General features: G+C 45.6%; 1 protein-coding gene across 6 annotated transcripts in view; it reads left to right on the top strand.

Moving 5' to 3' along the window:
* Positions 1–14,309, top strand: part of egflam (EGF-like, fibronectin type III and laminin G domains) — a 113,662-nt gene that overhangs the window by 79,914 nt on the left and 19,439 nt on the right. For 5 of the 6 annotated variants that reach the window (XM_072593333.1, XM_072593353.1, XM_072593343.1 and 2 more), the window contains 4 exons: positions 3,853–3,964; positions 10,192–10,308; positions 11,250–11,430; positions 13,427–13,450. In XM_072593333.1, coding sequence (XP_072449434.1) covers positions 3,853–3,964; positions 10,192–10,308; positions 11,250–11,430; positions 13,427–13,450 — 434 coding nt within the window. The remainder of the gene's footprint in view (positions 1–3,852; positions 3,965–10,191; positions 10,309–11,249; positions 11,431–13,426; positions 13,451–14,309) is intronic. The other variant, XM_072593322.1, reaches the window with a different exon arrangement.

Raw genomic sequence — 14,309 nt, 5'->3', positions numbered from 1 at the left:
ACTCCCCCCCCACCCCCCCAACACCTCACACATTCAACCCTATCTCACTCTGAACTGACTGTACTCCATGGATCTCAGATCCAACCCTGACTTTGTAACCGAGCCAGCTTTTAAGGGTGCTGCTGTTGTTGTCTGGCACACTGACCTCTACATAGCTGAGGCTGTGTGCCACCTCTCAGATCCTCCTCCTATCTGGCCCTGGACCGTGACTCCATATTGGAACACTAGGTTATTGTGCAGGAAAGTCAGAACTGCAGATGAGGAATGTGTTGCTTGAAAAGCACAGCAGGTCAGGCAGAATCTGAGGAGCTGGAGAATCAACGTTTCTCGAGCATAAGACCCCATCATCAAGATTGAGGGGTGGCTCAAGGGGACTGAGAGATAAATGGGAGGGGGTGGGGCTGGGGGGAAGGCAGCTGAGAATGCAATAGGTGGATGAAGTTGGGGGTGAAGGGTATAAGTCAGAGAGGAGGGTGAAGCAGATAGGTGGGAGGGAAGATAGACAGGTAGGACAGATCAAGAGGGAGGTGCCAGGTTGGAAGGTTGGATCTGGGAGGAGGGGAATTGAGGAAATTGGTGAAATCTACATTGATCTGGGTATAAGATAGGAGACAGGAAATGAGGAAACTGATCTGGGATAAGGTGGGGAGAGGGTCTGGGCAAACAGAACACCCACTTGCAGAATGCGTCAGAGAACATCTCTGCGACACATGAATGAAACAACCCCACCGCCCCGTAGCCAAACACTTTAACGCCCCCCTCCCACTCCTCCAAGGATATGCAGGTCCTGGGCCTCCTCCACCACCAAACCCTTACCACCTGACACCTGGGTGAAGTATGTGGATTTCACCAGTTTCCTCATTTCCCCTCCCCCCACCTTATCCCTGATCCAACCTTCCAACTCGGCACCACCCTCTTGATCTGCCTTACCTGTCCATGTTCCTTCCCACCTATCCGCTCCACCCACAATCTCATCAACCTATTGCATTCTCAGCTACTCCCCCCCCCCCCCCCCCCCCCACCTCCAGCACTACCTGCCTCCCATTTATCTCTCAGCCCCCGTGGGCCATCCCCTCATTCCTGATGAAGGCCTTATGCTCGAAATGTCGATGGTCCTGCTCCTCGGACGCTGCCTGACTGGCTGTGCTTTTCCAGCACCACACTCTTCGACACCAGATCATTGTGTCTACAACGGTCACTGTTTTCATTTCATTTGGTGATCTGCCCCCAGTGCCTCCAAGCTGATAGTCTCCCAGCCCCACACAGCCAGCATCTACCTCCTTCCCAAAACTCACAAACAGGACTGCCCAGGCAACCCCATTGTTTCTGCCTGCACCTGTCCGAACAAAACTGATCCCTTCCTGCTTTGACTCGATTTTTTTCTCCTCTTGTCCAATCCACAACTCTTCTGATACTTTGCATCGGTTTCAGAATTTCCTGTTTGTGGGCTCCAGCTTCCTCCCTTTACATGTCCATCCTCCATCAGGATGGCCTCAGGGCTCTCCACTTCCTCCTGGGAGAAAATACTGTCCCCATCCACCACCACCCTCCTCCACCTGGCTGAGATCATTCTCACTTTAAACAACTTCTCCTTTAGGTCTTCCACTTCCTTCGGGTCAAAGGGTGCCCATGGGTACCTGCATGGATCCCAGTTATGACTGTCTCTTTCTGGGATACGTGGAACGTTCCTTTTGCAGTCCTACTCTGGCCCTCACCCACAACTCTTTCTCCTGTGTATTGATGATATCATCAGTGCTGCTTCCCGTTCTCATCTGGAATTGGAAAAATGTAACAACTTCACTTCCAATTTCCACCCCACTCTCACCTTCACTTATTCCATCCCTGACTCCTCCCTTCCCTTCCCTTCCTCAACATCTCTGTATCCATTTCTGTGGAAAGGCCGGCCACCAATATCCACTATAAACCCACTGACTCTCTCAGTTATCTTGACTATGCAGCCTCACACCCTGCTTCCTGTAAAGACTCTATTCTGTTTCCCGGTATCTGCGCATCTTTTCTGATGATGCCACATTTGACAAAGGAGCCTCTGGAATATCCAGCTTCTTCCTCAACTGCAGATTCCCCAGCACTGTGGTTGACAGGGTCCTCAGCTGTGTCCAACCTATCTCTCGCACTTTGGCCCTCACTCCCTCTCTTCCCTCCATAATAGCGATAGGGTCCACCTGGTCCTCACCTACCAACCTACCAGCACCCACATCCTGAGAATCATTAGCCACCATTTCTGCTGCCTCCAGTGGGATGCCACCATCAAGCAATATTCCCCTCCCCTCCTTTGTCAGCCTTCCACAGGGACTGTCCCTCCAGGACAGCTTGATCCACTCCTCCTCCATTCCCATTATGTCTCCACAGCCTCATGGCAGCTTCACATGCAATCTCAGCAGGGGTAATACCAGCACGTTTGCCTCCTCTCTCATCACTATCCAAGACCCGAAACATACCTTCAGGTGAAGCCACTATTTACCTGCACTTTGCTCAATCTAGTCTACTGTATTGGCTACTCACAGTGTGGTCTCCTCTGTGTTGGGGAGATGAAATGCAGATGAGGAACCGCTTTGCAAAGCACCTCCGCTCTGTCCGCAATAATGTCGCTGAGCTTCCTGTTTCCTGCCACTTCAACAGACCACCTTGCACCCTGACCAACATCTCTGTCTGACACTTTCTGTAAGAAAGGCATCTCATTTTTCACCTGGGGATGCTGCAGCCTTTAGGACTCAATGGCGATAATTTTACAGTCTGAGCACCTTCTGCCATGTCCTCATCCCAACCCCACAACCCAGGTCATCACATGGGCAGCTACTACAAACATAGTCAGCCACTAACAGTCCACATTCATTCTCCCAGGCTGACCTTTACCCATTCCTTTGTCTGTCTAACTGTTGTTCTGTCTCTCTGGGCTTCATCCCCATCTAGAGATTACTCGTTCCCCCTCCATCCACCCAATCTTCAGCATATAAACCAATCTTTTCCTAGTTACAATCAGTTCCGAGCAAGGTCACTGAATCTGAAATGTTAACTCTGCTTTCTCTCCACGGATGCTGCCAGACCTGCTGGGTTTTCACAATAATTTCTGTTTCGCACTATATCCCTTTATCCCACTTCGCCCTTACCCCTCAACTCCACTTTCTGCCAGTAACCCTGATCCACCTTTTCTTTGTATAACTCAATCCTACCTTTGTCCCATATCCCCTGATCCCACCATCTCCTCATTACCCACCCACTTCAGCACATTCCGCAAGCCCATTTTGTTCAACATCACCTCCTCTCCATATAACTCACCCTCAGCCTGCCACTTCTGCCCTCAATACCAGTTGTACCTCCAACCCATGACATGATGTGGCTTCGAACTGAAGGCCTGTGAGCAGCGGTGTTCCACAGGGATCGGTGCTGGGTCCTCTTTTGTTTGTCACTTATATAAATGATTTGGATGAGAAATTAGAAGGCATGGTTAGTTAATAGTGGCACATTTTTAAGGTCAGAGAAGAGAAATTTAAGATGAGGGGCAAATGTTTTACACAGAGAGGTAGTTCATGTACCAGAGGTACTTCCTCTGGTAGTTCAATGAACTTCCAGAGGAAGTGGTTGATGACATTTGGATGAATACATCAATAGGAAAGGTTTGGAGGGATATGGGCTAGGACTAGGCAGGTGAGACTAGTTTAGTTTGGGTTTATGGTCAGCACGGGCTAGTTGGAACAAAGAGTCTGTTTCTGCACTGTATGAGTTTATGACTTAGTGATGGTATACATCTGAAAAATCTAATGCATTGGCCCTTCAGCCTTCTCCCTGTGTACCTCCTGTGTAGTTTATTGGTCCATCTAATTCATTCCACAGGAGTAAGGAGCCCATTTCCCTGAACCAATGGCATGAGGTGAAGGTGTCTCGTACTGCCAAGAATGGAATCCTGCAGGTGGATGACCAACACGCTGTGGAGGGGATGGCAGAGGTGAGTTCCAGACAAGTTGTTGGTGTGCAAGATGACTTAAGATGCTGAAATACTCCCCACTCCATCCCACCAAACTATTAGATTGATGGACAGTCAAGATTTGTCAATTAGATTACTTACAGTGTGGAAACAGGCCCTTCGGCCCAACAAGTCTACACCGACCCAAAGAAGTGCAACCCACACAGACCCATTCCCCTGCATCTACCCCTGCCTCTAACACTACGGGCAATTTAGCATGGCCAATTCACCTAACCTGCACGTTTGGACTGTGGGAGGAAACCGGAGAACCCGGAGGAAACCCACGCAGACACAGGGAGAATGTGCAAACTCCACACAGTCAGTTGCCTGAGGCGGGAATTGAACCCGGGTCTCTGGCGCTGTGAGGCAGCAGTGCTAACCACTATGCCACTATGTATGGCATAGTTTTGATAAATCACAGCGGAAGTTGCTGCAATAACTCTTCATAGAAGAGTAAAAATATATTGTAGTTGAGTTGTACCGTATTGGCCATGTTACTGGGCTCATCATCCAGGAACAGGAGTTCACGTCTCAGCCAGAGGAATTTAAATAAATTAACAACCATATTGCTCTAAGGTGGCACAGTGGTTTGCACTGCTGCCTCACAGCACCAGAGACCCGGGTTCAATTCCCGCCTCAGGCAACTGTCTGTGTGGAGTTTGTACATTCTCCCCGTGTCTGCGTGAGTTTCCTCCAGGTGCTCCAGTTTCCTCCCACAGTCTAAAAATGTGCAGGTTAGGTGAATTGGCCATGCTAAATTGCCTGTACTGTTAGGTGAAGGGATAAATGTAGGGAATGGGTCTGGGGGGGGTTGTTCTTCGGAGGGTCGGTGTGGACTTGTTGGGCCGAAGGGCCTATTTCCACACTGTAAGTAAACTAAATCTACTGTCTAATCCACTTGTCCTACTTCTGCTTTTTATGATTCTGTATTGACCTTTACTCAACCTCTGAAATGGCATAACAAGTCAGTCAACTGTATTCAGGAAGGAACCTCATCACAATCCCTGTCCAGAGTTGAAAAGTATGGCGTTGGAAAAGCTCAGCAAGTCAGGCAGCATCCGAGAAACAGGAGAGACGATGTTTCGGGCATAAGACCTTCATCAGCCTTGATGAAGGGCTTATGCCCAAAGCACCGACTCTCCTGCTCCTCGGATGCTGCCTGACTTGCTGAGCTTTTCCAACGCCATACTTTTCAACTCTGATCTCTAGCATCTGCAGTCCTCACTTTCTCCATCATCCTCATCCAGGCAAGTAGAAGGTGGGTAATAATTTCTGGCCAATCCAGCAATACCCAAAATTCCCAAAAATGCATGAAAAGGCACTGGAATAATCTTGTGTAAATGCAAATGCTGGAAATCTGAAGCAAATGCAGGGAATGCTGGAAAAATACAACAGGTCTGGCAACATTTGTGAAAAGAGAAACAATTAACATTGAGTCTGGTATGAATCTTCTTTAGCATTTCTGCAGTTCAAAATGCCAGACCTGCTGAGTTTCTCCAGCACTTTCTGTATTTATTATTGTTATTTTTATATCCTGTTGGGATTACTTTTTATTGTATATATTAGGAATGGGATGTGGGTGTCACTGGCTGGGCCAGGATTTATTGTCCTTCCCTAATTGCCAAGAGGACAGCTAAGACTGAACCACACTTCTGTGGGTCTGTAGGACCGACCTGGTAAGGCCAGAAGATTTCTGTCCCTAAAATTCGTGAGTGAACCAGATGAATTTTTATAGCAAAAACAAAAACAGAAATTGCTGAAAAACTCAGCAGGTCTGGCAGCATCTGTTGAGAGAAATCAGAGTTAACCTTGCCGGTCCAGTGACCAGAACTGATGGTAGCAAGGAAAGGTGGATATTTATGCAGAACATGGGGTGGGGGGGGGGGGGGGGGGAGGAAGGGGGAGAGTAAACAATAGGTGGAGATAGAGCCCAAAAAGAAAGAAAAACAGCTAAGCAGATAAAGGAATGGTTAAAGGTCAGTCTGGACACCATGACAATGGATTGTGTGTGGTAGCAGCCCAGCAGCCCATGTGATGTGTGGAATTGGGGTAAGGACATGGCCATAAGCCTGAAAATTGTTGAACTCGATATTAGGTCCAGAAAACTGCAGAGTTCCCAGGTGCAAAATGAGATATTGTTCTTCCATCTTGTGCTGAGCTTCACTGAAGTACGAGAGCGAGCCTGAGACAGAGATATTGGCCAGGGAACATGGTGGTGTGTTAAAGTAGCAAGAGCTTTTATAAAACACAACAGTCCCCATTAGACTTTCATTCCAGATTTTTATCCAATTCAAATTTCACCATCTGTCATGGTGAGGTTTAAACCAACATCTCACAGAGCTTTAGCATGAGGTTCCAGATTAGTAATCTAGTGACATTACCAGCATGTCACCAGATTTCTTGGGCATGCCTTCTGAATGACAGGTCTCTCAGCATAATTCATTGGTCACCATGTAATGACTATTTGGTCAGCTAGATGTTTAGTTTTATCCAAGATCCCTGGCTAAAGAGAGGTTGGAGAGAGAAGACAAGACCAGATAAGGCAAAAGTGAGGACTGCAGATGCTGGAGATCAGAATCGAAAAATGTGGTGCTGGAAAAGCACAGCTGTTCAGGCAGCATCTGAGGCGCGGGAGAGTCAACATTTCAAGCATAAGCCCTTCATCAGGAATGTCAGGAAGGCCAGATAAGGCAACAAGTAACAATGATGTGGCTCTGTCTTTGGATTTTAAGAGTCATCTGGACCAGATGACACCACTCAGACCCTTGGCTTGTGATGGTAACATGTTCACTCAGGGAATCGAATTTGCAGTAGCAATGTGCACATTTACCAGTATGTTGTAGCCTGGCACTATGGATAGTAATAATCAAGACTCCAGCATATTTCCGGGGCCAGTAGCATCATTCACCTAGTGTGTGTCTAATAGACTTTTAACTCCATTCATTTGACCAGAAACTGACCTGGAATCACCTGCTTTTACACGAGCAAGTCTGAAGTTAAGAACCTTGCAGTGAGTAACTCATTCCAGACTCCACAACGCCAGTCCACGAAAAATGTACAAGTTAGGAGGGTGCTGGAATACTTCCAACTTTTGCAGCTCCAACGACACTCAAGAAGCTTAATGCCAACCAGGAAAATGCAGCCCACTTGATTGGCACCACATCCACAAATATAACCCCCCCCCCACCAACAGCGATGCTCAGTAGCAGCTGTGTGTACCACTGGATGCACTGCAAAAATTCACCAAGGGTCCTGAGACAGCAACTTCCAAACTCACAACCACTGCCATCTAGAAAGACAAGAGCAGCAGATACATAGGAACACCACCTGCACGTTTCCCTCTAAATCACTTATCACCCTGACTTGGAAATATGTTGTTGTGCCTTCAGTGTCACGAGGTCAAAATCCTGGAAATCCCTCCCAAACAACATTGTGGGTCTACCTGCAGCACATGGACTTAAGGGATTCAAGAAGGCAGTTCACCTCCACCTTCTCAGGGGCAACTAGGGATGGCCAATAAATTCTGGCCCAGCTAGTGATGCCCACATCAAGTTGAGGAACGTTAAAAAAATTCTGCCATTGCTCAATATCTTCACAAGGATATTCACAGTGGAAGACAGGAGTAATATCCCAACAATTAAGGAGGGTCGGGGGCAGTATGTAACCATTCCAAAAGAGAAAGTGCCAGAAAAGTTAAAAGGTCTAAAAATTGATAAATCTTCTGGCCCCGATGGGCTACAACCCAGAGTTCTGAGGGAGGTGGCTGAGGAAATAGCGGCGGTGTTGGCTGTGATCTTTCAAAAATCATTGGAGTCAGGGAAAGTCCCAGATGATTGGAAAATCACTATTGTATCCCCTTGTTCAAAAAAGGATCAAGACAAAAGATGGAAAATCATAGGCCAATTAGCCTAACCTCGGTTGTTGGTAAAATCCTAGAATCCATCCTTAAGGATGAAATTTTGAAATTCTTGGAAGTGCAAGGTCAGATTACAACAAGTCAGCATGAATTTAGTAAGGGGCGGTTGTGCCTGACAAACCTGTTAGAATTCTTTAAAGACATAACAAGTAGATTAGATCAGGGAAATCCAGTGAATGTTATCTACCTAGACTTCCATAAGGCCTTTGATAAGAAGTCTCACAGGAGGTTGCTGAGTAAGGTAAGGGCCCATGGTGTTCGAAGTGAACTATTAGCATGGATTGACGATTGGCTGTCTGACAGAAGGCAGTGAGTTGGGATAAAAGGTTCTTTTTTGGAATGGCAGCCAGTGACAAATGGTGTCCCTCGAGGTTCAGTGTTGGGCTGGCAGCTGTTCACTTTATATATTAATGATCTGGATGAAGGGACTGGGGACACTCTGGCAAAGTTCACCAATGATACAAAGTTAGGTGGACAGGCAGCCTACTGAGGAGGTGGGGAGGCTGCAGAAAGATTTAGATAGTTTAGGAGTGTTGTCCAGGAAATGGCTGATGAAATTCAACATGAGAAAATGTGAGGTCTTGCACTTTGGAAAAACTTATCCAGGGATGGACTATTTTCTAAACAGTGAGAAAATTCATAAAGCCAAAGTACAAAGGGATCTGGAAGCGCTAGTCCAGGATTCTGTAAAAGTACACTTGCAGGTTGAGTCCGTGATTAAGAAAGCGAATGTAATAGAACATAGAACATAGAAGAATACAGCGCAGTACAGGCCCTTCGGCCCTCGATGTTGCGCCGATCCAAGCCCACCTAGCCTACACTAACCCACTATCCTCCATATACCTATCCAATGCCTGCTTAAATACCCATAAAGAGGGAGAGTCCACCACTGCTACTGGCAGGGCATTCTATGAACTTACGACTCACTGAGTGAAGAACCTACCCCTAACATCAGTCCTATATCTACCCCCCCTTAATTTAAAGCTATGCCCCCTTGTAATAGCTGACTCCATACGTGGAAAAAGGTTCTCACTGTCAACCCTATCTAACCCCCTAATCATCTTGTACACCTCTATCAAGTCACCCCTAAACCTTCTTTTCTCCAATGAAAACAACCCCAAGTGCCTCAGCCTTTCCTCATAGGATCTTCCTACCATACCAGGCAACATCCTGGTAAACTTCCTCTGCACCCGTTCCAGTGCCTCCACATCCTTCCTATAGTATGGCGACCAAAACTGCACACAATATTCCAGATGCGGCCGCACCAGAGTCTTATACAACTGCAGCATGACCTCAGGACTCCGGAACTCAATTCCTCTACCAATAAAAGCCAGTACGCCATATGCCTTCTTCACTGCACTGTTTACCTGGGTGGCAACTTTCAGAGATCTGTGTACATGGACACCAAGATCCCTCTGCTCTTCCACACTACCAAGTATCTGACCATTAGCCCAGTACCCCATCTTTTTGTTACTCTTACCAAAGTGAATCACCTCTTGAGATAAATGTTGTCATTTATCTCAAGAGAGTTGGAATATAAAAGCAGCGAAGTGCTTCTGAGACTTTATAAAGCTCTAGTTAGGCCCCATTTTGAGCCCCACACCTCAGGAAGGACATACTGGCACTGGAGCGTGTCCAGCGGAGATTCACACAGATGATCCCTGGAATGGTAGGCCTAACATACGATGAGCCACTGAGGATCCCATGGGATCATATTCATTAGAGTTTAGAAAGTTGAGGTGAGATCTAATAGAAACTTACAAGATAATGCATGGCTTAGAGAAGGTGGATGCTGGGAAGTTGTTTCCATTAGGTGGGGATACTAGGACCCAAGGGGGTCAATTTAGAATGGAAATGAGGCACTTCTTCAACCAGAGAGTGGTGGGCCTGTTGAACCCATTGTCATGGAGCGCTGTGGAGGCCAGGACATTAAATGTCTTCAAGGCTGAGATTGATAAATTATTGATCTTGCAAGGAATTAAGGGGGAGTGCGGGTAAGGGGAGTTGAAATGCCCACCAGTCATAATTAAATGGGCTGAATGGCCTCACTTCCACTCCTATGTCTTATGGTCTATCTTTGTGTACACTCACCCAACAAAACATCTGACCAAAACTAAATCAAAGAATTGCAGATGCTGAAGATCTAAAACAAAAACAAATTCTGGAGGAACTCAGCAGGTCTGGCAGCATCTGTGCAGAGAGAAACAGTTCAGAACAAGTCCATTCTGAGACAGTGGTATCTCTTACTCTGAGAACTCTATATTGTCTGTACTGGCATCTCTTCTCCCAACAGGGGGCTTTCACACAGATAAAGTGTAACACTGATCTATTCTTTGGAGGAATTCCTGACTACGACAATGTAAGGAGAAACTCTGAAGTCTTGCTGCCTTTCACAGGAAGCATTCAGAATGTAAGTACTCTGTGTCATGTGAGTGTTACATGTGTCAAGAGTGTGGTGCTGGAAAAGCACAGCAAGTCAGGCAGCATCTGAGGAGCAGGAGAATCAACAGTTTGGGTAGAAGCTCTTCATCAGAAATTCCTGATGAAGGGCTTATTGCCAAAACATCAATTCTCCTGCTCCTCAGATGCTGCCTGATCTGCTGTGCTTTTCCAGCACCACACTCTCGACTCTGATCTCCAGCATTTGCAGTCCTCGCTTTCTCTGTGTGTGTGTGTGTGTGTGTGTGTGTGTGTCTCAGTACCCTCTTCCCACTTTCTCCCCATACTCCCCTTTCGCTCTAAGAACTATATTTACATCTTTCTTAAAAGTCTTCAATTTCTCCTCATCTCAGTCCTAAATGGCCCACCCTGTATCCTTAAACAGTGACCCCTGTTTCTGGAACGTGTAAGTGTTGTGAATATTGATGTGTTATTGTGTGTATATGTGTCCGTGTGAGTACGTCTTTGTGTGTGTCTGCCGACTACATCCAGCTCAACCTCACTCTCATTCCTTAAGATTCCAACATTGTTTCTGATTTGTCTGTACTGTGTGAGCAGGAATGTTATTTTGTTAAATGTTGGGAAGGCTGTGTTTGGTCCCTGCTGTGACCTCCATTCCCCAGTGACTGACTCCATTTCTCCAGCTCCGGCAATTCTCTTGAAGTAGACAGTTTGCACCCTTGCAGTTGTGTATTGACTCCATTCTAACCCTATACCTTCTCCCTTTGCTCAGGATGTTTGTTTCCAGCCAGATAAATTCACCCAATTCTGTCGCTGCCTCAGCTCATCTTCTGCTGAAACCATTGGCAGAGCTCAATCCTCCACATCCCCACAGCCTGCGGACAGTGTCTCCCAATTTTTCCAGTGTACATTTCCATACATTCCCACGCTGAAACCTCTGTCCCTCTCCAGATAATCCTGAATGATCGGACCATCCACCTCCAGCAGGACTTCAGTACCAGTGTGAACTTGGAGAATGCAGACCACCCATGTGTTAACAACCCCTGTGTCAATGGAGGCAGTTGCCGTCCTCATCACAGTGCCTTTGAATGCGATTGTCCACTGGGCTTTGATGGACTGCGGTGTCAGAAAGGTAGGAAACCGTCAGGACAAATATTACCAGGATACAGATAAGAACAGGAGGAGGCCATTAAGCCTGATCAAGTCTGTTCCACCATATAATCAATGCATGATTAGCCTCTATAATAACTCTATTATACTGCTTGATTAAACAATCTAGAAAAGAAAAGTTAAGTTAGGAAACTTAAAGTCATTACAGCACAGAATGAGGCCATTCTGCCCATTATGTTAATGCTGGCACTCTGCAACTCATCTGTCCCCCCTAGGCAATAAGGACTGGTCCAGCTAGCCAAACCTACATCCCGTGGATGATTCATTTTATATAAAAAAAACTATTTGCTCCTGTCATCCTACATATTCATTTCCTTCAGGTGTTCAATTTCGTTTTAAAATCATTCATAATTTCTACTTTCTCCACCCTCAGGGGCAGTTAGCTCCAGATCATGACAACTCACTGTTCCTCTTCACACCCATCCTCCACTCCACCCCCATAACTCTTACTTAAAACTCTAAAGCTGCTTCCGGCTCGCCCTCGTACCACCAGCCAGTGAGAAGAGCTTTTCTTTCTCACACACACACAGAATACTGGAGAAACTTAGCAGGATATAAAAAGGGTATTAATTAAGCTGTGAAAAGGATAGAATAAGTCCTAGCTTCTAAGAGCAAAGTAAACAAGACACAAATACAACACCACCTTTAGAGCTGAATGGGGGAGACAAAATGGGGAGAAAATGGAGGGCATAAGGTAGTCAGTTTCTGAAGTTATGGAATTCAATGTTGAGACTTCAAGGCAGTGAAGTGTCTTTAAGTGGAAAATGAGATGTTATTTCTCCAGCTTGTGTTGTGCTTTACTGGAACATTGCAGCAAGCGTGGAACAGTAATGTTCACATGACAGCAAAGTGATTTATTCAAAAGACAATTAAGTTTTACTTTGTGAGAAGTTTAGATAAGGCAGATCAACCATGCATCTCAATTAAACCGCCCCTTAGTCTCTTTTGCTTGCAGGAACAACAAGCCCTGATTCTTCAATTTAACTAGAAATAAAATCCTTCATCCTTGAGGCCACTCGAGTCAGTCTCAAGGATCCTCACATCCTTCCTGAAGGATGCCAGGTGCAATTCTCAATTTAGCAGAAGTGAGGACTGCAGATGCTGGAGATTAGAGTCGAGAGTGTGACGCTGAAAAAGCACAGCAGGTTAGGCAGCATCTGAGGAGCAGGAAAATAAATGTTTCAGGCAAAAGCCTTTGTCAATTTTGCTGCTCCTCAGATGCTGCCTAACCTGCTGTGCTTTTCCAGCACCACACTCTCGACGCAATTCTCTATTTGCAGTCTAACTAAAACTTTATAAGCTTTAAATCAAAACTTCTAAATGTAGACATAAAGAAACAAAGCAGAAGATATTAAAGATGTTATGAACAGTTAAAGAGTTGAAGAGGATATGTTCATGTGTAAGTGTATAGATGCTGTTGAAACAGCCCATTCAGCATAACAATCCTGCCTCCATCTTGTAACATAAGTAATTGACAGTCAGACTAATTAATTACCTACATTTTACTCTCATTCCCATGAGAAACATAACCCCTTTAATGGATAAGTTCCCCTTAGAGGCAATTGGATCAAGGTGTTTCTGGACAGAGTTGCTAGGTAGAGATTGTTCCTATTGGTGCAAGGGTCAAGTATGAGAGAGCACAGATTGAAGGTTAATGACAAAGGATGCAATAGAGATGTGAGGATCGTCTTTATCACATAGCAACTTGTTTACGGTCAGGAATATATTGTCTGTGAGTGTGGTTGATTTAATCAAGACCTTTAAATTGTATCATTGACTAAAAAGGAACAATGTGGCAACAGAAAAAGGCAAAGGATTAGCACTAGGTGCCTCAGAGAGCCAGCATGAACAGAATGGTCCAAATGGCCTCCGACTTAAAGCTTAACGTGTGTAACATGAACTCTTTATCACTAACAATCCGTCTTGTCTTCTTTCTTTTTACATCATACGGACGGCAGAATGTGGAAATTACTGTCTGAACAGTAAGTACTCCAGGATCTATCCTGGTGTCTAAGCCAGAACATCAGAGTAGAGCTTGCAGATCGGAAAATCCTCAGTCAATTTATCAAGCCGAGAACACCAGAACAGTAATGAGGGACCCTATTTATAAAGCCCAGGATCCCGTAAGCTTTCTTACCCATCATGTCCACAGGCCCTGCCATTTTCAATGATTTATGAATATTCCACCTCAAGTCTACTCCTGAATTTGCACCACATTTTGTTAATTGATGTGCCAAATGAAAGTGTCCTGATTATCCTCTAGAGGGAGCTCTACTCTGCAAGTGCTGCTCAGTGCGAGTAATAGCGTATGATCACACTTCCTACGGATTACAGATAGCTAAGCGTCCATTACTTGGGCAACTGTGGAACCAATCCCAGTCCTTTGGTGTGAATACACATATAATCAGGTCTTCAAACCTGTTTTTCCATTCAATAATATTGGGAATGTTTGCTATTTTAGCACCATTTATCTGCCATGGTTTGATAATTCTAATGATTTGGAGATGCCAGTGTTGGACTGGGGCGTACAAAGTTAAAAATCACACAACACCAGGTTACAGTCCAACAGGGTTAATTGGAAGCACTAGCTTTCGGAGCGACGCTCCTTCATCAGATGGTTGTGTCCGCAACCTGACACAACCACCTGACAAAGGAGTGGCGCGCCGAAAGCTAGTGCTTCCAATTAAATCTGTTGGACTGTAACCTGGTGTTGTGTGATTTTTAACTTTGATAATTCTAAATTCCCTTCTTTGACAAAAATGTAACAATCTCAGTTTTAACACTTTCAATTGATGCCTTGCATCCCTTTGTTCTGAACTCCCCTCAAGAGTGAAGATAAGG

Source organism: Chiloscyllium punctatum, chromosome 2, assembly GCF_047496795.1.
Source record: "Chiloscyllium punctatum isolate Juve2018m chromosome 2, sChiPun1.3, whole genome shotgun sequence".
NCBI classification, from domain to species: Eukaryota; Metazoa; Chordata; class Chondrichthyes; order Orectolobiformes; family Hemiscylliidae; genus Chiloscyllium; species Chiloscyllium punctatum.
This window is presented reverse-complemented; position numbering and strand designations above follow the sequence as displayed.